This window comes from Xenopus tropicalis, chromosome 3 (assembly GCF_000004195.4).
Source record: "Xenopus tropicalis strain Nigerian chromosome 3, UCB_Xtro_10.0, whole genome shotgun sequence".
NCBI classification, from domain to species: domain Eukaryota; kingdom Metazoa; phylum Chordata; class Amphibia; order Anura; family Pipidae; genus Xenopus; species Xenopus tropicalis.
In genome coordinates, this window is record NC_030679.2 from 108,915,607 (window position 1) to 108,940,686 (window position 25,080).

The window sequence follows — 25,080 nt, forward strand, 5'->3', positions numbered from 1 at the left end:
ACGATCACATGATTCACTATAACTTTTGCGCGCTAAATATCGCATTCGGCTATGCGAAAATTAACACCTACTACAGGCAGGCGAAAAATTATACAAAAGTACAGTAAATGATTTTTTGCAATAAAATATGGACTTACAGTGTTATTTTTTCAAGTCTGTGTTTCCCCTAGAGTGACGCAGCCGCCAGTTTGCAGCGAAATGTTCATTTTTAATACAGTCATTTTCTGCAAGTATTGGCGTGTATGGCTAACATGGCGTGCGTTCATTTGCGCGACTATTTCTATTTGGCTACAAATGATAAAATGTTTCGCCAGGCATGGATTCGCAGCGAATTTTTGGACGTGCGTTGAATTTTTTTCGCTGCGGATTTTTTCATGCGTTTCTCAAAACAATCTGCCAATGGCAAAACGCATGAAAAAATTTGCCACGCAAAAATTCACCACACATCCAAAAATTGATACAAGTGTCAAAAAATAATAGTCACAGCAACAATTTTTTTGCCCGCACAACATTTTTGCCGTTTCGTGGATCTTTCGAAAGATTTGCTAATTTTTCACTAAAGATAACCAGAACACATTTGCTCATCACTAGTGGCTACTATTTATAAGCATCTACTATTTATATGCTACCATTTATATGTGGCTAATATTTATATACACCATTTATATGCGGCGACAATTTTTATACACTATTTCTATGCTACCATTCATATGCGGCAATTATTCGCGTATTTAGCGCATGTACCAGCAAATACCGCATTGAAATAGCCTTTCGCGAGTTAAATAACGCATGCAATATCGCACGTAAAAAAGCGCGAGTATGCTTATAGTGAATCGTGCGAAAAATCGCCAAAATTAAGCAGCGGTAAAAATTTTAGCGCACAATAAAAATAGCGCACGTTTTATCGCCCTTTAGTGAATCAGGCCCAATGTGTTATGTAGTCTGCCTCTATGTTCCTGAGCAAAGTTCCTACAGATATGTACCAGGCTGAAACTGTCACCACTTTCAAGGGCAAAAAAATGTGATCAGCAACAGCAACTCGTAACCATAATTACCTCAACCTGCAGATAAATGAGCGCCTGGAGCCCATGCACATACGCATAGAAGACTGCTGCCCTTCCTTCTTTACTGTGCCTGTTTTGAGGTCTAGGATACGGCCTAAAATAGAGAAGATTACAAGATAAAAATACATTTAGATTTCACTGGTGCAGCAGGGATGTATGGTAGTCACAAAAAAGATATTGCAGCGAAGCACAAATAAGGAGTAATCAAATGTCAACTAAAACACCTTTTATGCAATAAAACTTAAGTGAATGCTTGAAAGTCTGCATGGAATGATAGAAAATGAAGAATCTTTCAGGTAACATAGTAAGTTAGTTTGGAATAAGACAAACGTCCATCAAGTTCAACCTTTTATGTCTATATGAAACCTGCCTAACTGCTAACTTGATCCAGAGGAAGACAAAAAACCCTTCTAAGGGCTCTGGCACACGGGGGAGATTAGTCGCCCGCGATTAACTCCCTGTTCGCGGGCGACTAATCTCCCCGAGTTGCCTACCCCTGCCATCCCACCGGCGAACATGTAAGTCGCCGGCGGGATGGCAGACGAGGCGGGGCAATTTCAGGGAATCGCCGAAAAAGACTCGCGAGTCTTTTTTGGCGATTTGCGCGAAATCGCGCCGCCGCGTCTGCCATCCCGCCGGCGACTTACATGTTCGCCGGTGGGATGGCAGGGGTAGGCAACTCGGGGAGATTAGTCGCCCGCGAACAGGGAGTTTTATCGCGGGCGACTAATCTCCCCCGTGTGCCAGAGCCCTAAAGCCTCTATAATTGCTGCAGAGGAGGACTCCAAGATAACAACCACACTAGTCCCTGGATCAGCTTATACTAAGAGCTATTTTTAATAAGCCTGTATTTTTCTCACTTGCTAAAAAAACATCCAACCCTTTCTTGAAGCTATATAATGTATCTGCCAGTATGACTTATTCAAGGCGAGAATTCCATAACCTCACAGGTCTCACTGTAAAAATCCATCCCATATATTAAGATGGAACCTCTTTTCTTCTAATCGGAATAGGTGCCCTTGTGTCCGTTGGAAGGACCTACTGGTAAATAAAGCATTAGAGAGATTATTATATGATCCCCTGATATTTTTATACATAGTAATTACATGCCCCTCTTCTCCAGTGTAAACAAGCCTAACTTGGTCAGTCTCTTCTCAAATTTATTACTGAATAATATCCTATTTGAGCACTGGGGACTAAAACTGCAAGGCATATTCTAGAAGGGGCCTTACCAGCACTCTGTAAAGTAAAAGAATAGCTCCCTCCTCCTGTGAATCTATGCCCCATTTAATACAACTCGAGAACTTGTTTGCCCGCGACAAATCTCCCTGTTCGCGGGCGACTTATCTCCCCGAAATGCCATCCCACCGGCGAAAATGTAAATCACCGCTCAAGGCAACTTCCCGCCGCGTATGCCATCCCACCGGCGATTTACATTTTCGCTGGTGGGATGAGTTGAATTCCAGGTACATGACCTTTATCAACAGGTTACAGGGCTATTGCTGCCAAAATATATTTTTTGTGCTGGACAAAAGGTTCTGACCTCTTTTAACAACCAGACAGGTGTCCCAGATGTTAAGACAAAATCAGCAAATTTAGATAAAAATGGGCTAACTGACTAAATGTATCACACCTTGTTACATGGCTTTGGGTGTGTTTTCTTTGAACTTCAAGAATGGGCACATTTTGGTAACACTGGATATGAAATAGAAAGTGTACAGAAGAATCACAAATTATATACTGATCACTGGCAGAATATCTTGGGCATTTAGAAATAGACTTCTACTAAAGTGAGATGTGATTTCTGAGTGTGCAACTGTGCAGAGGGCTGACTCCCTCTCATAATGCAACTTTAATCCAACAGCAGCTGCACTTTTACAAATTGGATCCAACTTCAGGCAACAGTTGCAGTCTGTAGGTATAGGAGGCAAGATTCTGCACCCAATATACCATGCAAGGTGTCACTGTAACACATACACAGCATCAGGTGTAAGCTAATAACTAGCCATGCATTGTGAAGAAAAGGAATAAATTGTTAAAAGGAGGTGTTCTAAGGACTTTATACTCAGCAGTACTTGCAATAAATAATCCAGCATGAATAATTTCCACGTCTTTTATTAATACTGAGTCATCCTGGATAAATGACATTGTCTCCTGCTGCTTTCAGAATGGCAAAAGGGTGGCAATAAAAACAGGACAGTCCTGTTCCACCCTTTCCTCTTTGCTGAGAAGTGAGGGGACTGCAATAAGGGCAGATAATTTGCTCTGGTGCTGGCTGGGTGTAGTCATCTAAACAAGACCTGTATCTGCACTATTAAAGGAGAAGTCCACCATATACAGTAAATACATTTTAATATGATGTGGGACAAACAGTGATACACTAAGGGGGCTGAAATTGCCCAGTTCTTTGTGTCTCTGGAACCAGACAGTATTTTTAGGTTAACGAATGGCCTGTTCTTAACAAGGTTTTCAATTGGTCTCCATTTTTTAATTAAAAAGTTTTTTTAATTATTTGCCATTTTCTTCTGACTTTTTCCTGCTTTCAGTAGCCAAAAACTATTACTTTGTAAGGCTACAGTTTTATTGTTATTGCTACTGTATTACTTATCTTTCTATTTAAGCTCTCCTCCATTAATATTTCTGTCTCTTTCAAACCATTGCCTGGTTGCTAGATTAAATTTGACCCTAGCAACTACAAATAATAAAAATAAAAATGGTCTCAGGATAGCAGTCTCAGTCCATCAGACTAAAAGTTAATTTGAAAATGAACATCCCCTGTAACTTCCCCTGTGATGAACGGTCAGCCCGCTAACGCCAAACCCACGTGCCAGTAACGCAGCATTGTCTTAGTGCATTCTACATTTTATGGCTTGTTAACTTTTACAGTCCCAAGGTGCCAATCACACTGCTCTGGTTACAGATGTCCTGTATCACCTTTCTCGGATTCCTCTCAGTGCATTCCGGACACTTTCCTTTCTGGCTGCTTAGGGAACTGCCACATCTGATTTCATTCATCTTTTCAGTAGCTAAGTTCATATGAGAGTTCAGGCCCATGTTTTCTTAATTAATTAGCAGTGGATAATAAAAGCAAGGCCTGGTGACATGTGGCTGGTAGGAGCAAGTGCCAGCTCATTCCCGTTAGTTTGGAGAAAGCAAAGTGCACAGCATGGAAAGAACCATCTGTGCCTTGTTAAGGGAGTTTAATGAACAGTCATTAAAAGGCTGCATTTTATGTGGCAGGGACTGTGTTCTATGACCAGTATCTCAGTAGAAGCGCACGCAACACTCACACAGGGACCTTCTGCAAACACTATCAGACTTTAAACAGGTCCATTTGTTACAGCTTTAATGCAATAGCAACGCAAAACTGAGTTACCACTATACAGTGAAGTGAATGAAACTATTTAGAGAAATTGGGCACATATTCACTGTAGAAGATTTAGATTACTGTACTGGGGTAGACAGCTACAAAACTGCATCCATCTCAGTGTGAAAACAGTTATACAGCCTCGACATTTCCCCCACCACCACCACTTTGGATTTTGGTGGATTCCTTGACAGCATTTTAAATTACAAGGTGGGGAAATAAAAAAAAAAAAATAATACCAACTGCAGAGCTGCTTATGTTAAGTCAGTCTTTAAGAATATTATGCTACTTTTTTTATAGTGCCAACATAATACACAGTGCTCTTCAGAGATTGCAGTCTTTAAAGTAATGGAACTTACAATCTAAGGTCCTTGTTATATACTATAATCTTTACAGAGATTTGTTATCACTATTGCGCTTGCAGTAGGCATAAAAAAGCAAAGTGCCTTTTAGTCGAGTTATTGCACTTGTACAAATGTACTCAATGTAAGCAAATAAGCCCGCTGGGTGTACAACAGCAGCTGCTGGCTGCATATTCCACGTCTGGTCTGATAACTTTCTCACAAACCTCTGATCCTCTGCACAACCCTCCGCAGCCTTAATTTTCTGCTGTCTCTAACTGGCAGCAGATTAGTCCTAGAATCATGTCATAGATAAATTGAATAATGATAAACTAAAGACTAGCTTAAAAGCTGATGACCTATGGGAAGATTTGTTGCCTGTGGTTAAATCTCCCAGAAATGCCTTTCCACCAGCAATAAAGTGAATTTCCAGTGGAAAGGCTTACACGTTGCTTTTTTCCCCCAAAGTCGTGCAAAGTTTCATCTTGCAGACAACTTCACGCGATTTCGGAAAACTAAGTGACGTATATGACTTTCCACCGGTGATTCACTTTATTCCTGCTGAAACGACATTTCAGGAAGATTTGTCGCCTGCAGTAGAAGACTGCGAGCAACTAATTTTCCCGTGGGCCATTGCCCTCATGCTAAACATTCCACCTATGTGCTTCTGTAGCAGATTATAATGCAAATACTAGCTGCAGCCCCTTTCAAGCACCACTCCAGTCACTAAGTGGATGCTGTAGCAGTATTATGATTGAGATATCTTTTCAAGTTCTGTCATCCTTTACCTCCCAGGCTATGGTAAATTCCTTAAAAGAGGAGCACAGTGAGGAGCCACAGTGTGGCTGTGCAATTTATATTGCAAGTGCCTGTGTGTTGTATGGGCACAGAGTGGTACGACAGGGCTGGCAGCATTTTGCACTTGCCCTATTATGACACTGAATCCCACAGCTAATGGGAACACGATTAAAAGCAGCATGAGTGCGGTGGACAGGGTTAAGTGGAATGGCATCCAGGTAACTGCCTGGGGCAAACTTTGTTTTAATCCATCAACAGATTTATGTCAATTTGTCAGCAGAGTTGTTGATGCATCTGCTACACTTAATATGAAGTGACAGGAATATCCTTGTGGCCATAAATGATTGCACAGGAGGGGTTGTAGGTCAGCAGCTTTCCCAATGGATGTTAATTTATGTCCCAGGAACAATGATATGAGACATATTTTCAAACCTTTTTGGATACTGGAACAATTTTGTCATCGCTCACAAAAACTCTCCAACAGAAAAAAACATATGGGACAGATGAGGGCACAGGAAAACAACATGGAAACGAAGGAGCAGTGCCCACAGCCACACTGGCACCCTCTGGGCCAAAGCAGGTGTTTGATGTCACGCCAGCAGTGTTTCTGGAAGGACCTCACCACTAAACAAATATTACTGAGTGATTCCAAAGCACATGTGATTTATTCTTCCTGCTAATGAGACAGACAGAATGGGAAGGGGAAAAGGCAAGGGACAAGAGACAGGGCAGAGAGAGAAGAAAAGAAGATGATGATGATGAAAGCTGAAATGGCAGAGGGAGGGAAGGGGGAGTGAGAGGCAACTGCAATTAGAGAAAAGTGGTTAAATAAGGACAATAATGGAATGAAGATGCTCATTCAGCAGGCATTTTAAGGATATATTTACATACTTTTAGGACAAAACAATGTCTCCCAAAGTGCAAAGCTGCCTCCGCTAGGGGGGCCCAGTCTGAAGTCCAATTAAGGTGAATTGCTGCATTCCTTTTTTTTTGCATTGAGCATTCTTAGCAGTACTGAAGAATTTCTGTTATAACCATAATGTTGGATCTAATGGGGCTTCAGCAACATGCTGGACTGGCAGTAAAGCTCATATGCAAAGAGTCTAAATGCCTCTCGGATAGGGAATGTGCATAGCACAGGGCCAGGCAGCATGGGCAGCTTCCACTATTACAACAACAGCTGTAACTTTTCAATATTTGGAGGGACAACCCTTTATACTCTTTATACTATATAGTAATTAATCATTCATTTGTTCATATTATTCCAACCGACAGGGGCAGGCTAATTATTATTAAGCTTTGCTGCCTTCGCTTTCCACCTCAAAGAAGAAAATACAAACAAAAAATGGTATTTTGGAGATAACATTGGTTTTCCTTCATTGCAAATCCACTGTGGTACACGCAGCACCGTTGGAATATGCATTTAATCACTGAAAGTTTCAAAATTACCTAAATATTATAGTGTAATCAGTACATTGCTTAGTAGTGGGCCCTACTGGCTTGTGTCAAACAGCCTGTTGTAGAGAGCAGGGCAAGTTATGCCCCACATTGGCTCATCTAATACAGACACCATGGAATACCATGGAAATGAAGCTAAATGGGGTTTCTCACAATTTTGTCAACTAGACCCTTGTCATGAGGATGATAATCTTCCATTTTTGAGACCCTATTTAATGTAACCTTTTGGAATTCCAGGACTTGGTCATTATCACACTAATGGCATGGGTTGTTACATGAGGTGTTTGGGTTAACTGTGGACTGCAGATATGTGGAGCACAAAGAGTCCTACAGTTTTGCAGTCAGAACATCCAACTGATAAGGAATTCTGTCCTGACCTCCCACTAGATCTCTGGAATGTTTCAGCGACAAGTTAAAAAAGAAAAATAAACTATGGGTGATTTTTTTTTTGTAAATTTTAATCTGAGAACTCGGAAGTATTACAAGGAAAATAAAACAAAGCCAAGGAAAAGTTGCTGAACTTTAAACAATTTTGAGTACCATCAAGTGGGGAAGCAAAATAAGGCAGGGCAAATAAATATTTTACTGAGCAGAGAAGCAGAACTAGATCCAGAAAAACATCTGCCATAACAAACTGCAGGAAGAAACTGGGAAACATTAAACCTGGGCTGTTGGGAGCTGTCAGGAACTATCCATTGCCAGGGACCTGCCGAGCACGGTGGGACTGAGGGGAGCATGCTGTGCAGAGGGTGTGCTCTGCTGGTATAAAACACCCAACCGAACCCCATTTTTAATAAAAAGGCCTTTGTCTCAGTGACTTGCCAACAGGTGTTTTGATTTGCTCGCAGATCCAACACAGCTAATGAGTAAAGAAACTCAGGCTGGAACCATTCCAGAATGATAAAGTAACTGCACGTCTCATGTTTTAAGCCTCTGCTCTGGGGAACAAAAGATAAAATGCATTGAACTGATGAAAATATCAATAATGGCTGCATATATAGAGATGCCAAAAAACAAAAACACAAAGTGGATCCAAATCTAATCTTTCAAGGACCATGTCACAAGGCAACATATGGGTTTTATTTTTTTCTTTTTGCCTGTATGATAAAGCTCAGAATCATTACTTTTATTTCCAATGATTTTTTTATGCAGTGGTAAAAATGAACACACATACCATTTCGAACAGAGATATTATAATTTTGGTGTAGGCTCATTGATAAATGGGGTTCTGAGCCCAATACCTACTGTTCTTCAGCAAAACACTAGTAACAAGGCAACCAATCAGCAATTAGCTGTGATGTGCAATACATTAGATCCCCAACCACTGGCTCGTGAGCAACATGTTGCTCACCACCCCCATTGATGTTGCTCAAATAAGTAATTCCTGGCTTGAAGGCAAGTTTTGGAAGCATAAAGAAACAAACAGAGCTTGATGGAGGCTAGCAGTCCCCATGGGGCCACCAATAAGATTATTACAGTCCTTCTTTGGCATCACCAATAAACTTCTTGTTTCAACGGTTTTTACATTGGAGTGCTGCCCCCAGGTAAAAAAAACTGCACTATCCCAATTGCTAGTGAGCTGAATACTGCTTGAAACCTTGGCAGTTGATGTTTCCAAGCAATAATTGCCTAAAAACCATTGCTTGTTTTCTGACAAGAAGACAAACGGAGGTGATATATTTCCTTGCACAAACCTGTCATGGAATTCTCTGATGTGCAGAGCTGCTCTCGGAGCTTCTCGATGTCATCAGGGTGTGTCTGTTCATACAACGTGCTCCCAAACCACTCTGACTGAGGCTGGTTCAGCACAGGGGTAACTGAATCGGACACATAGATGACCCGGCCAGTCTCGGATGCTACTACAAACAGGAATCCATCTGCAGCTTCCAGAATGAGATGCTTCAGCTCCTGAATAGACATTATTAGATAGGAGAATGATACATGTTTTCTAAAACAGAGACATCTGTGTGGATCAATTGTTTAGTGTGCCTAGCATGAAAAAGATAGCTTCTTTAAAGAAAAATATACCACATTTAAAAGCAAAACTTGCCTTTAGCATATTTTCCTGAAGCTAGAAACTAGTGGAAGATTGTAGGTAAATGAGTACAAAGAACATTAATGTATATATGTGTTTGTTTGTTTACTTTGCTTGCATGCAGAACATGCAATATTGCCTCAACACTGCACTAGAAATAATACAAAAATGGTGCTGTTGCTAATTCCTTATAAAAGGAAGGCAATATGGCTGGTGCCACTCATGTATGAAAGCAAATATGCATAGTAGTAATGTTCTGCAATATGTTATGCCTTTATAGTCTGTTTCTTCTACTATAGGTATGAGATCTGTTATCCAAAATGCTTGGGACCTTGAGTTTTCTGGATAAGGCTTTTTTTCATAATTTGGATCACCATTTCTGCTAAACATTGAAACATAAACTCGGTTAGAATTGTTTTGCCACCAATATGGATTCATGCAGCTTAGAAATCTTAAAGTACAAGGCAATGACTCCCCTTTTAGGTTCAAGGTGCACGAGATGTATTTTCCACTGCCAATTTTAAGCCACAACCAGCAACCAATCAGCAGAGAGAATTTACTTGTCAACTGTTTAAAAGCAAAAATCTAAATCTATGGTTTACTTTGATACCTACATTTATATGAATGCCTATTATTTATTTACTAGCTGTTGCCGATATTATAAATGAATTAATAATCTGTCCAGAGTAATGTTACTAATACAAATACATGCACACAGTCCTGAACATTCAATAGACTATTTCCCCCTATTCATATCCATGTCTTGTCTCTATTCTCACATCCCTACACCCTCCCTTCACCTCCCCCTTCTCCATACCTTGTGCTTGAGCTTGTGGGCCCTAGCCTACCCTGTCCCCTACTCAACACATGGCATTGCTGGCAAGTGTGTGTGGGTTTGATTGCTCGGAGTGCGGCAGCACCTGTTCTGTTAAGAAGGAAGGTTTATAAGCTCCGTCCGTGGATTTATTTCCTGTCCCCCTCATGGACTTCATGTGGGACACAGCCATGCGCAGGATGGTGAGCTTGTCAGGTTTGCGTGCGAGGGCACTGCAGGTGGGAACCATGTCGGACAGCTCTGTGATGTACTGTGTCATCTTATTCCTCCGACGTCTTTCAATTTCACTGTGATTCTCTCTGAAAGAAGAATCAGAGCAGGAGAAAAAAACGGAAGAGTATAAGAATCAGCACCAAGCAGAGCCGTCCAGAGACACGGTCCCCGCTACCCAACGCAAACACGTGTGAGGCGCAAGGCAGGACAGGATGCATGTACACAGGAGGCCATTTTGGCAGCAAAAGTCTGCTCAGCTTCAATACTCTGCGATTTCTGCTTCGTCTCAGGTCTAGTTATTGGCTTTTCCTTGCTCATACCTCTCTTTGGCATCTGAGCGGGACTTCTTTTCTTTTTGTTTACAAAAGTGTGTTCATTTTATGTATGAAAATTGGCTCATTGATTGTTTCACTGGAGAGTCAGTGCTGTCTCCACACAGAAAAGGTACAGCGACAGGCAACACTGCTCTGCTTTGCACAAACCCCTCTCACCAGCTGGTTACAGTGCAAATACCACTGAAATAATCAGTCCATCAAAGGGTCAGTAACAATAACTTGACTTACTTGGCACAAAGAGCTCTTGAAAAATATACCTCCCTTTTTGACATGAGCTCATCCAGTTGGGCTTATGTAGAAAAGGTGCATAAATACAATATAAACTTCCAGAAATAAATATAAATGTATTTTTTTTTTTACCCAGACATACCTGATTCCACAGAGTGAAAGGAAACCATGACAGTCTCCTTCTGACTCACAGGGACCATGTCCCCTCTCCTCCTTAGGCTGCCATTCAACCACCTCCCTCACCTTGTTCCATGTTGAAATGATGGATTCTGGGACTTGAAATCCCTTTGCTTTCCATGGTGGGCGAAGCACACATCTTATGGAAAGAAGAAGGACTTCAAGTTTCTCCATCATGGTTTCCTTTTCAATCAGAGGAATCTGTCTGTATATTTCTGTAAAAAAAACATATATTTATTTTTTGCAAGTTCAGATAGTATTTATGTACCTCTTTTACATAAGTCCAACTGAATGAGCTTATGTCAAAAAGGAGCTTATATTTTTCTTCAAAGTAAAGTTGTTATGGGTCATTTATATTTCCCCTGAACACAAGTGTTAAAGTACTATGGGTGCCCCTTAGTGCTTCTCAAATAAGCACTTGCATCCTGGGGAAAGCTGCCCCTGCTCCTAGCACCGCCTGCCAATGAAATAAAGAAGTCATTAAATTCATAATAGATTCAAATAACATGGCTTGGATAACAGTCATATTATTACCATCTCTTCACTTCATTTATATATACAGGTATGGGACCTGTTATCCAGAATGCTCGGGACCTGGGGTTTTCCGGATAAGGTCTTTCTGTAATTCCGATCTCGTAAAAAATTATTTCAACTGTAATTAAACCCAATAGGATTGTTTTGCCTCCATTAAGGAGTAATTATATCTTATTTGGGATCAAGTACAAGGTACTGTTTTATTATTACAGAGAAAAAGGGAATCATTTTTGAAAATTTGAATTATTTGCTTCTAATGGAGTCTACGGGAGAAGGCTTTTCTGTAATTCGGAACTTTCTGGGTAATGGGTTTCCGGATAAGGGGTCCAATACCTGACTATGGAAGTGCCATACTGTATGCTATCATTTTCCTTTAACTTCAATGAAACCACATATGAATGATAAAGTTACCAGAACATAAAAAAGCAGTGTCGCCCCAAGAAAAACCAACCAGAAGGGCTGCACTGATTGCATTAACTTAAACACAATTATTTTGAAATCAGTGCAGCCATGCGATGGGATTTTTGAAAAGTGTCCTTCGATTATGAAGCATTTTGGTAACCTTAGGACGGTGATCCCCAACCAGTGGCTCGTGAGCAACATGTTGCTCCCCAACCCCTTTGATGTTGCTCCAAGTGGCCTTAAAGTAGGTGCTTATTTTTAAATCTCTTGCTTGGAGCCAAGTTTTTGAAGCACAAAGACACAGTTTTATTCCAAGCAGAGCCTCCCGCAGGCCAGGAGTCCAGATGGGGTTACCAAATAGCCAATCACAGTCCTTCTTTGCATCCCCAAAGAACTTTTTTCATGCTTGTGTAGCTCCCCAACACTTTTTACATCTGAGTGTGGCTCACAAGTTAAAAAGGTTTGGGATCCCTGCCTTAGGATGTATTCATTTGAAGTGTATGGAGAAAGCTTATTTGGGAAAAATGGCAAAGCAGCTCTCATCCTATTTATAAACAGAGAATGGACGCCATGTGTGCATAACTGGTTATACATTTCCACTATAAAGGATAGGATTTAAATTTCATACAAGGGACGTGAGAGCTAAGATCTATACCCTGAACTCTGGCCATCTGGTTGCATGAGAAACAAAGTTGCCAATCAAACAAAAAGCAAACTGAATAATCCATCACCTTCTGACAATATTTATTTAAATGAGTGCTTTGTAGATTGATCCCACTCAACAGCATTAAATTAAAATGGACAGGTCCACCCTCACCCTAAAAAGGAGAATGATTGAATTGAACTGGCAAAGGCAGATATCCATTACTCAGTAGCACTAAATATTCTTACAAATGACATGATGCCAGGTCCTATGCTGAGGGCACTTTATCTCCCATGCTGCAGAGCTAATAAGGTGGACTGGGCAGGAAAGTGAAGCATAACCAGCTGAAGGTGTCATGCATTTCAGGAAAGTGCAAACTAGCATTTAGGGACTGCATTTAGCATTACCAGGCCATTATTAAACAGAGGTTGACATCTTATTTAGCCTTAATCTTGAATTTTTTTCTGCAAAGCATTCCTTTGGTGGGATGTTCATTCTAAGAGGACCTGAAAAGACCTGTGGACATCAATCTGTTAGGGCTCTCCTTGACAGTGGAATGCAGGGCCACACTAAATGAACAGTTAACTGGTTAAAAGATCTGCAGAGCTGTGAATGATGGCCAGATGGGAATCTCACTCCCACATGCCAAGTCAGGAGGTTAAAATTCTTGTTAGACCCTGTTTGGTCCAGTACAGAACCAGACATTGCCATGCTGGGTGGAAACAGGTCAGAGTATCCCTGTTTGGACTGAAAGTCAGAGAACACTGGAGACATCTGCTGGTGAATGCAGTAGTAATATCTTATGGGGCCTGCAGGGACAGCTCTGCCAACTGAGGGCCCAACACACCTTTGCCCTTCATACTGATTATATTGCCATAGTACAATTCAGTTCTTGTTTACCCCCTAAGCATAGAAAAAACAGGATCTGCTCACATTATTCCCACAATCAATGGCCCTCTAAATTATTAGAATATCACTCTTAAACACAATATTTTTGATTCAACCCTTATCTGATATGCAACTTCATGGTAGGTTTCATATAACTGAGAACATTCATAGAAAGCTTATCTGGATAGTCTGCATTGTTACATTCAATTTAAATGCAATCAGTTTGCAATTAGTGTAGCCCTGCAACTTGCATTTAAGTTACCTAATTTCAAATGATATTTGCTCTGTGTTATATGACCAAAATATCCAATATCAGATATGATTTTAACCTTGGATTTTGCACACAGAATGGTGCTTTTACTACTCTACAGAGGTTCAGACTGGTATTCAAAATAGGCCCTGGCACTATAAGTACTAAGAGGCCCAAACAGCCCCCACAGGGCCAAAAAACAGTGACTTTCTAAGGCAGGGATCCCCAACCTTTTATACCCATGAGCCACATTCAAATGGAAAAAGTTTTGCAGAGCAACACAAGCATGAATAAGTTCCTGGAGGTGCCAATGAGAGCTATAATTGGCTATTTGATAGCCCCTATGATGACTGGAAGCCTACAGAAGGCTCTGTTTAGCAATTACACTGGGTTTGTATGCAACCAAAGCCTGACTCCTAACCAGAAATTCAAAAATAAGCACCTGCTTTGAGGCCACTGTGAGCAACATCCAAAGGGTTGGCAAGCAACATTGTTGCTCACGAGCCACTGGTTGGGGGTCACTGGCCTAAGGAATCTTAGAGCAACCCCTTGGCCATTGGCCAGAACCCAAAGATTGCCAGTCTGGACCTGACTTTATACGGAGATCACCAGATTATGTGCAACATCTGTGACACTTCTAGAGCTCTAGCACTGCTGCACTGATTGCACTTAATCTAGTGGCAATTTCACTTTGCAATCAGTTGAACCAAGCAACGTATATTAACATTGTCCCTAATTTTTTCTATGTGCTATAATAACCTTATTGCAAGTGAGCCTCACATTTGCTGGTCTAAAAGAGATACCTGTCTTGGAAACCGTGGTATTTGCAGAAGCAGAAAACAGAAAGACATTCTCTGGTGCTTACTCCCACAATGAAATGTGTGTCTGTGTACCAAGTGTGTGACTGGTCTGGTTTAGCATACAGTAACCAGATCACCTCTTAAACTAGAGACACTTAAACTAATACATCCTGCATTACAGGACATTTATAATTTAAAAATTCCCAAGGTAAAGGTTTGATCTGTTCAGCTTCATGTAAAAAAAATCTAAGCCCCCAAAACATTCTATGGACAGCTGGTTTCTGTTATGTACAAATGTGTCCTGTACGTCCCTATTGTGTTATGAATGAGCTAAAATTGGCACACTTACTCTGATTCCCCACGTGCTATACCTCCTGCTACTCTAAATATCTCATTTCCAAATCATACCTTTATGGTTGTAACGCAGGAATGCCAAAAGGGGCATTATACATCTACATACAAATTCTTTCAACATGAGCAAATTAAACGGAACTGAAAATACATTTTGCCTATTATTTTAATGAAAAAACACAGATTTTTATTATGAAGCAGGTGCATTGTTTTGGTTTCACACTTGCTATTTCTCCTTTATTTTGCTTAGTGTAACTAGAGGAACTGTATAAATAACCCCCTTCCTTTGTTGTTTTCTATTTTAACTTAAAGATATAGAGCGGCAGCCATAAAGTATTTTACTGGTCTTGCCTGTAAATCCCCAGCTAGGGCTGAGCCGGTAGAACAGTTTTACAGGCAATTGCACTGACAGTAAATTTGTAATTCACCCTTATTCTCTAGAGAATACGGGTGAATTACAAATTTACTGTCAGTGCAATTGCCTGTAACCTGTTCTACCATTGCCACCGTTATAATTCGATCGTTTGGCCCCAGGGGCCGTAGGTGGGGATATCGGGAGAAGATACGCTCACTTGGCGACCTCGCCAAGCAAGCGGATCTTAACGTGTATGGCCAACTTTAGGGGGGAAGCCTTCGGGTGCCTATATAATCAGTGAAGTAATAAGAGTTTGAGGACACAGGGCTTAAAGGTGAGTGGAGAAACATTTTGTCGCGCGGTGATTAATCTTCCCATCTTCCACGGCCCTAAGGCTTCCGCTCTAGGCAGAAGCCCTCGGGTGCCTATGCCCTATCTGTGTACAAGTAAACCGATTATCTACCGTGCAAGAACCAGGAAGTTGGATATATGGAATAACTTTCTCTGTTTAAATAATTTTGTTTAAAACAATAGACAAAAAATATTATCAGCACAAGGCCTTTTTATTGCACTCATGTCGTACAAGGAGTATACTGCGCCTTTAGGTCATGCTGTGTTTTGTGGGCTGACTTTATTGTCCAACCAAGAAGAAAATCTTTTGTCCTACCTGTTCAGATGGTCTGCCCCCAACAGGCAGTGGTACATTCCAAGCTAGCGCTCTTAGCCAGGCCCAGAAAGCTACTGCTTGGCTGAGATGTGTGCACCAGCAGCAGTTCCTACCTTACACTTGGTAGTCTGGAACATGTCACCATACCTACAGAGGAGAACAAAGACTGTAACAATCTGCTGCATTTACAGAGGCCACAGAGCAAGAAGTCAAGGTATACACAATCTCTAGCACAGTCACTAACCTTGAAAATTTACTTGGCCCCTCACCATCTTCGTCATCAAAATCCATTCTGTGAGAAACAAGAGCACAGTAAGAGGTACATCCCGATCAGAAAAAACCATTACCAAACTATATGGCTTTTACTGAAACTCTTGGGTCCATCAGACCACCCCTCACTGGGGCTTTACTTATTCTGTCTAAATATGTGTTGTACCTGGGGACATGTGAATGGTGCCTTGTGGAGTCATCACTGGGCTGCCAGAAATGGAACATCAATACATTTTTATGTTTTGGTATTCTCACTTTCATCTTTCTAGTTGCTAAAAACACTGTAAATTTCATTGAACACAATGTAGATACGGGTATAGGATCCCCTATCCGGAAACCCATTATCCAGAAAGTTACAAATTACGGAATGGCCATCTCTCATAGACTCCATTTTAACCAAATAATTAAAATTTAAAAAAAAAATGATCCTTTCTTTGTAATAATAAAATAGTATAAAATAGTACCCTGTACTTTATCCCAACTAAAATATAATTAATCCTAATTGGAAGCAATACAATCCTACTGATTTTTAGACTTAAAGTATGGAGATCCAAATTACAGAAAGACCCCCATCTGGAAAAACCCTGGCCACAAGCATTCTGGATAACAGGTCCTATACCTGTATATTGTAAAAGACTCTTACTGACAGTCTCAAATGGGAAAATCCCTCTCAGCAGGAGACTTGTTGGGCTTGCACTAACACTGTCAACTGAACACACAAGGCAAGTTCATGTGCCAGATCTCTACGCTTTCTCACCCTCCTGATCCAGGAAACAGGAAATAAAGAGGAGATGTGAGGCATGGTCCCACTTAGAACAAACACGCACGCCTCTATTATTGCTGATAACCAACTGATTCTGCAGTCACACGGAAGGGAGGAGACCCCTGCTGTCCCTTGGGTATCGTTCCAAGGTAGCAAGTTTTTGACAGCTCATATCCTACTCATCGCCACCAGAAAAGCAACTCCATTGTTCCTCTGCAGAACAGTCCAGAGGGGTCCTGCTTCCCTCCTTTATTATCTCACACTAAGACATACAATCAGGGTGGAGAGGGCTTTGCCTTGCAGTCTTAACATCAGAACAGGCTCCTTGGAATTGAAATATCCTTACTAATGTATGTGATTTTTAACTGATCAATAAATGTTAATATGTTAATATACAGCCTTTCAGATGTTTTCAATAGGACTTCCAGCAGCCATTGCTATGCACTTACCAACGGTAGTTTAACAACAGCTACAGATTCACAGGTTTGATATAAATTAATTAACCATCATCCCCCATTTCCCTGACACCCAACCCACAGAGTTATGTTGAGAATCTCTTTCCATTTTTTAAAACAATGGGTCTTAAATGTCTGTGAGATGTGAATTTATAAAGCCATTACTACTTAAAGGTTTTATTGATAGCTTTGTCACTTGTACTGCCACTCTCTCTCTTTTGGCAAAGAGGAAAACTCCTAAGCTGTAGATATAGAGAAGTGCCCAACATCTATTTGTATGTAGGCAAAACTGAGGTTTAATTTATAGATCTCCCAAAAATAGCGCTGACTTTAAATTAACCAGCAAGAATAACCAGATAACCTACCTGAAAGTTATACTTACCCTTTAACAAAGGTTGGTGAACTATAGGATGTAAATCAATATTATGGAAAACCAGATGAAATTTGCATCTATGCAATAATTAGCAGTATAAATGAACTGCCTTTGTATATAAACCAGCAACTCTTAAACCAGCAACGGGCCACACATTATATTCCATGTTATTGGCATAGCAATACAAACGTTTTGAATAAAAGAAAGTTGCCCTTCAGCTGACACTCTATTAGCACTCCATAAGATATACACAGCAGACAGTAATGAGCAGGGTGACAGGAACCTGATCAGATCGTAGGCATGAACAGCTGTACATGTGTATGGCTAGTGATGTGTGCAGTTGTGACACTGATGCCCAGATCAAGGCATGTTGGGCACAAATGCTTTGTGTATAACCTTTTATAATGTGTAACCTCACACACAAAACTCTGGCAAGTGCTCTTAATGGGAGAACAAAAGTTTTAGCAATTAAACTAAGCAGGGAAATATTCATGCATGGTGCAGTGGCGTCCTCTAGTGGTAAAACTGTGATAATGGTTAATTTGATTCCAGATTGCTCTCATGTTAAAAGAGGGCTCGTTTATCAAAGATGGGGCAAGGCACAACTCTGCACTTCAAGAACATGTTGCAGAAGAAATCCACAGTTTGCACATTATCTGGCTTCTTGCTCATCTCAGCAAACAACTTTTACAAGTACTTTAATGGCTGTGGCACATAAGTTCTGACTGTCGCTAATCAGAAGAAAGATTCTGGCCTCAAACTACTTGGTCTGGGGAACAGTACTGCTTAAACTAAATGTGGTGGTGATATCTGGGCCCCCTTTCAGAAACATTTACTTTGGTGATGGTAAGCCAAGGCCCAACTGTCACCACCAAGTCTTCTTGAGAGGTTGGCTCCATAGACATAAGTACTACAGATTGGGGTATTGTGGGTTTTTTTTGAAATTGTAGAGAGGAATTCACTTTGGGGAAAGAGTTTTATTTCTGAACCTACCAGTTATTTCTGGAGGTGTGTATACATTAGCCATCATCTACAATGTCCAGATTCTGAGAAGGGGTGGAGAGGGCTGGGTTTGTAAATGTTTAAGCCCACTGAGTGGAAACCTCCACTAATTCTGACACTGACAGGAAACAATCTTGGGTCTCTTTTGGTGTATACAATCTACATACAGACCAAATGTTAGTAATTATTGTTATATATATTAGCCATATACACAGTGCACAGTGCATATAAATGTTACTGTCCTATCTAATCACATCAGGAACCCCAAGCTTACTTGTGTTTTGTGCTTCTGCTTGCCCAAACTATGTTAATCAGTTACAACCCCCTTAACTCTTAGGGGCACATTTACTAACCCACGAACGGGCCGAATGCGTCCGATTGCGTTTTTTTCGTAATGATCGGTAATTTTGCGATTTTTTTCGGCGTCTTTACGATTTTTGCGTAAAAACGCGAGTTTTTCGGCGTCTTTACGATTTTTGTGTAAAAACGCGAGTTTTTCGACGTCTTTACGAAAGTTGCGCAAAGTCGCAATTTTTTCGTAGCATTAAAACTTGCGCGAAACGTCGCGCCTTTTAAGTTTTAACGCTACGAAAAAGGCGCGACTTTGCGCACAAGTGTTAACGCTACGAAAAAATTGCGACTTTGCGCAACTTTCGTAAAGACGCCGAAAAACTCGCGTTTTTACGCAAAAATCGTAAAGACGCCGAAAAACTCACGTTTTTACGCAAAAATCGTAAAGACGCCGAAAAAATCGCAAAAAATACGAAAAAGTCGCAAAATGTTCGTTTCCAATCGGAATTTTTCCAATTTGGATTCGAAATCGTGTCTTAGTAAATCAGCCCCTTAATGTTCTGAATGCAGAGATGTACTGTTCCACTTTGTAAGAGCTGTCCTACACCCAAGTTTGCTGCTCCGCAGGTTGATGAAAGGCAAGGAGAGACCAATGTGTCATACTCAGTAATTCTGGATAAGAATATCTATATTCCATACCTCACATAGACCCACCTTTTTGTATACTGTTAAGGTTATTGGTACTGGGAACATTCTACTTACCCTGATCGTCGTTTTCCTCCACGTGCCGGCATAGGTCCTGCCATTCTCACCTGCCCTGTGGCCATTGCAGCCCCGGGTAAACTCACTGAACCTGGGATATCTGTTGTCATTTCTGCAGGCCAGAAAAAAGAAGATAATGTTTAGAATAGGGTGCATCAGAGATACATATTATAACTAGCTGTGTGGTCAGGAAACCGCTTCTTCTACTTGCGTATTTACCAATGCTCTGAATTTTTACTTGGCACTGGACTGCTAACAAAGGAAGAAAGCGGAATACCCTGAAATAATCCCCCAGCACCCTTAATTTGTCTCTTTTCAAAGGGCCAAAAACAATGCAAATTCCATCTATCTGTATGAAGAGGTGTTGAGAAGAACCAACAAGGTATGATCAGTTCTTTACTGCCCACATTTGGCTCTCAAAGAAATATCACGATGGAACTCTCGATATGTACATGGCACGCTGGCGAATCTGCTCCTAATTGCCTCAAGATGAAAGCCCAAAAGCGTGCCGAGAGGAGGAATCCGATGGAAGATGACTTTCAAGATAAGTGTCTTTTGTTGTTGCTGTTGGCATCTGATAGCAATTAATGTAGCATTGTTAAAACAATAAAATACTCCGACTGTCTGATGATGCCAAATAGATCTCGCTGTGACTGATCTTACTCATCATTTGGTCACCCATACACAAAGACTAAGAGCCTAAAAATCTCCCAGCCCCCAAACACACACTTGTATAAAAGCTACACTTAAAGTACATCCTGCCTGTGGCCCCCCAGCACCATGAAAAATCTAACTTTTACCAATGGAAAACGAATCTAAGACGGATGCTAGGGCTCCTCTGTAAGAGAAAAGCATCTATTGAGACAGAAGCATAATCAGTATGCGAGAGACCTGCCAGAATGGCTGAGATGGAGGAGGGGGCGAGCATTTGTATTCAGCTCAGAACAAGACAACATCCCTATATGCCTCTATTGAGGAGGGTGCGTGAGTCAGGCTCTTGTATGGGGAACAATCACGGCAAAGGATCCTGGTTTCTAAATGAGCTATTTAAGGGCAGCCTCACATTTAACAGGTTGTACAGCCATCTATGAACAACAGATTCAATTAAAAATGAGGGGGCAATTCCAGCTCTAACTACTCTATGGTCACGTAGTTATTTAGGCTCATAAAGAATGAGTCCATCACATTCAGCTCTGTACAAAACCCCCTTTGTGATTATTGTTGCAGAAGAAGGTGGAAAACAAAATGCTTGTGGCTCTCTGCAATTTGTCCCTCATGATGGAGGGAATTATTCTTCAACTGGAAATTCTGCCTACTTTTAAAATCCTGCTACTGTCTAATCCTGGCAACCTATTATTGCCACTTCTCAATAGGGCATTGGCTCTGTACCTTGTTGAGAGTATTGTGCCTCTGGCAGGGATATAGCACCGGTATGTGGGAGACCTGAATGCATTTGGATAAAGGGTACCCTGTGGAGGAGGCTTCTGGTAATTAACCCCTGGGCTCCTAACCCACTGTGGGAAATGGCCAGACACATATTTGTAGGCAGGCCACAAAGGCCCAGGCCTAGAGCGACAATAAAAAGTTGCTTAGAACTATCCATTCTATAATATACTAAAAGTTAACTTTAAGGTGAACAACCCCTTCCTAAACAACCCCCTACTTGCAGTTTTTTTCTAAGGCTTTAAGTTCCCCTTTGAGTTGTTTGCTGGTTGCTCTGATGAGCAAATATACAGTCACATCCATCTGTAATAAGACAATGCCCTCTAGTGGCGGAACAGTGTATGAATGGAGAATTACTCCGATATGGAAAAACCCCTATTTATTCAGTCAAAAATGTAGCTAAATTCACACATGTATTCTTTACAAGAAATCAGGCTAAAATCAGGCCTGGGGCAGTGTGGTTTTTAAAGAACAGGGTTGCTTGCCTGGCTTCTTAGATTTACTGGGGTGTGCGTAATAATTGGCATCACCCTAGGATTGCAGGTTCCCCCTGGTTTTGAAGGACACATAGTTTTATTTGCACTCTCTTGGCACCATGTTGCAGCGAGTGCTAAAGTGGGTACAGAATTGCACCTATTAAAATTCCATACATAATGTCTGTGCACCTACTTGCACTCATCTTTTAAGTGATATTAAATACAGGGTGCATTTATGTGTACTTATGCATATAGAGGCACCCAATACTTAATAGTTCATGTATATATAGTATCAGCCACTAACAATTACCTATATGTGGGGTCATTAGCAATTTATTTGTTTCCCACCTCCAGCACCAAGAGGAGGCTGGTGGCGGTCAGTTACCCATTTAACCTAGCAATTTATTGTACATTAACCACCATTTCCAGATAACATGTTCACAATATTCCCACACAATTCATGAACAAATATCCCTAGGGTCAAGCGAAATTATGTTTATTTTTGTAGCTGCAGTAATTAATATCATCTTGAACCTTTCCCTTAAGGGTAACTGCAAACCTAGCGCTTTCATGTATGTCAACTGAGTTTTTAAGTGTCTCAAAGTGCCTGAAACCACTTAGTGTAAGATTTCAAATTGCCCAAAACTGCAACAGGAATACTTTAGGGCTCATTTAGAAAGGAGGGCTGGTCAAGACATTAAACAGGTTAAAAGTGTTAGTTTCTTTTTACCCATGATGCACCTTTAAGTCACACCTCTTTGTGTTTGCGGAATGGTAAAGCATAACTCGTTCTGCAGTAGGGAAAAGCGCTATATGTAATGAATGCTGATGGGTGCAATTTTCCACCATTTATTGCACACAGTGTTAGCACCTGGCCTTAGTAAATAAGCCCTTTAATGACAGTGGTGCCCAAACTAAATTGCCTTTATATCCTGTTCTTGCCGCTACTAGTGACAACCCTGCATGGAGTAGATTATCAATTGGCACACTTTTTGCACTGGCAGAGAAAATGCTAATACCTCTCTGTATAGTAAGTAAATGCAGCCACTGATTTTAATGGCAAGCACCTGTCACTTTGTACGTTGAGCAGATTTTGTCCATTAAAATTGCCATTCCATTTTCTGACCAAAATCCACCCTGAGTGTGCTTGGTATTAAAATCAGAGGCTGTCACCACACCATGTTTGGAGCAAAATCTGTTTCCTCACACCCAGGGTAACATTAGTCTTAAGGTGGCCATATACAGTAGGTTTCACTTGTTTAGTGACCTTGCCAAACGAGTGAATCTTTCCCCCAATGTACCCACCTTGGGTGGGCAATGTTGTGTTAATGTGATTGCTTTGCCCTAGGGCCAAATGACTGCATTACAATAAAGGGGATACAAAAAGCTGGAGCAAGGACTGCATCAATGAGCAGATGTGGTCCTCGATTAGACTGAAAAATCAAGCCCATTAACATCTTGCAGATTTTTGGCCAGATATCGGTCAGGGAGACCTGTTGGAGGACCCCATACACTGACAGATAAGCTGCTGAATTGGTCTGAAAGAGCTGAATTAAATCTGTCAGTGTATGTCCACCTTTATGCAGTGAAACTGGCAGGCTGGCATGTACAGTATTTAAAGACATCTGCAGTATCTGACTTTAACTAAACAGGCACAATCCAGTTGATCTGTAAATATTTTCTGGAAGTACAATGAAAAAAATATCCCTTGTGAGCATAAAGAGTTAAAGCCAGCAAAAGAGTATTTGTTGTTGAATGGTCGGCAAATTTTCAGTTATGCCCTACAATGAATAGGGCGCTTGTTGTTTAGAAAACTAAATGTTCTTTAATATCAGCTACAACTGGCCAGTAACACAGGCTGAAAAATGTCAGCGCCCAGAGAACTCTAACCTGCTGGTTGTACCATTTCACCTTGGTAAAGAGAAGGGAATGACATACTCACCGCTGGGATTTACTGCCGTGGGAGTTGCCATTATTTAAAATTAGCAGCATGGAGATTAGACCTGGAAATAATTAACAAATGTAAACACTAGTAATCAAAAGGAAAGGGAAAGCAACAGAGCAGTAAAGTGGTTCTCCATGGGCGCCTGGCAACTAATTAGATCTTATGATTTATGAGCGGATGTGAAAGCACAAAGTTAAAGGGGTGGCCGCTGCTAGGGTGGGTGTTTTGGGCATGTGAGGATATAAGCTGGGGTGGGAGGGTAATGGCATGGGTACAATGCTGTCAGGAGTGGCTCAACTTGATAATTAGAAGAATACTCTTGCCTTTCCATCACCGAAAGGGTTAAAAAGACTGACCAATAACTTCAGCATGGCAGGGGTGATGGTTATAGTGTGAATTGTGTAATTGCACAAAAAAAGCCTTCATTTGCCTTTTTGCGTGATTACCCCATTCTAATGTTTTACCTGCAGCCCTTCCTAATCACTCCAATTAAAAGGTATTTTCAGGCACTCAGTTAGTTGTGGGGAGCACAATTTCCCCCCGGGTGACAAAGCACCCCTGACCCCCCGTTTCATCACCCTAACAGTGTGATGGGAGAAACATCAGGAACAGGAGCACGAACCAGGGGCACAAAGGCTGCAAACTGAATTTCTGCAGCGTATTGTCACTTTGCTAGGTAAAGCAATTTTTTCATAGTAACCTTAAACCCAGAAATATAGATTCTACATTTTTGGCAGGAAAAGGACCAAGGCAGAAGCAATAAAGTGGCATATTGTTAAGGGTGGGTTTGTATAGGGGGTGCAATGATTGGTTGGATGTGAATGTGGGGTGACAGGTACCTGCAGTTAAGGAATTGCTTGGCCTGAGATGGGCACCCTGGTTTGACAGGTACTAGTACTGTAGGGAGAGCATGGCTAGGGGAGTGACAAGTACATCTAGGTTCTGTGCAGCATAGGAGAGGCAATTCTACTAACCTCACCACCTTGTTTTCACTGGTGCCAGTGTCCTCCCCACTGTCCAGTCTCTTTGTGCAGCCGGTGTTCAGAACTCACAGGGGGAGATACCGCGAGAGCTGCTAATCTCTTTAAGGGGGGTTGAAACAGGGGAAGAAACTGCAGTGTTACCATAGCAACAAGTGAGAGGCTGACAAAGGAAGGGGCGCTGCTATGGCAACTCTGACAGAGTGAGTGAAGGACAGAACAGAATGTTTATAACCACTGACACAATGTACCTGCCATTGTGCCAGCAAAGTGCTGTGCCAGGCACTTACAGACCATGTTAAGTGATGCTGTGGCAGAAAACAGATGCCACTTTGCAATTTGTCCTGCCATGAGCACCCACAGACACAGTACTTTGACTTGCACATTCTACATGAATAAGGGCCAGGATGGGGGAGGCATATAGGCACTTATTCTACCCCCTAAGGCTGTTATCGGACGTGGCTGAGTATAAACACAGGCTGACAAACAGCCGACCCGCTCACCTCTGCTCTGTGATGTTACTGCACCAGTAGGGCGTAATACCTTCCAATTCCCAGAGCCTACACAAAACCATAAGAA

The 25,080-nt window shown here is 41.3% G+C and overlaps 1 protein-coding gene across 3 annotated transcripts in view; it reads right to left on the minus strand.

Moving 5' to 3' along the window:
• Positions 1–24,523, minus strand: part of arnt2 (aryl hydrocarbon receptor nuclear translocator 2) — a 43,197-nt gene extending 18,674 nt beyond the window's left edge. Inside the window, exons 1-7 of one of the 3 annotated variants that reach the window (NM_001100216.1) lie at positions 24,496–24,523; positions 23,519–23,579; positions 19,658–19,769; positions 15,986–16,033; positions 9,984–10,197; positions 8,723–8,936; positions 1,056–1,158 (exon numbers count right to left, since the gene is read on the minus strand). In NM_001100216.1, coding sequence (NP_001093686.1) covers positions 1,056–1,158; positions 8,723–8,936; positions 9,984–10,197; positions 15,986–16,033; positions 19,658–19,769; positions 23,519–23,549 — 722 coding nt within the window. In that variant the 5' untranslated portion in view covers positions 23,550–23,579; positions 24,496–24,523. Of the gene's footprint in view, positions 1–1,055; positions 1,159–8,722; positions 8,937–9,983; positions 10,198–15,985; positions 16,034–19,657; positions 19,770–20,109; positions 20,423–20,457; positions 20,552–23,518; positions 23,580–24,495 lie in introns of those variants that run through there. The other 2 variants (XM_012958373.2, XM_031897517.1) reach the window with 2 other exon arrangements.
• Between the last annotated feature and the right edge of the window lie 557 nt (positions 24,524–25,080).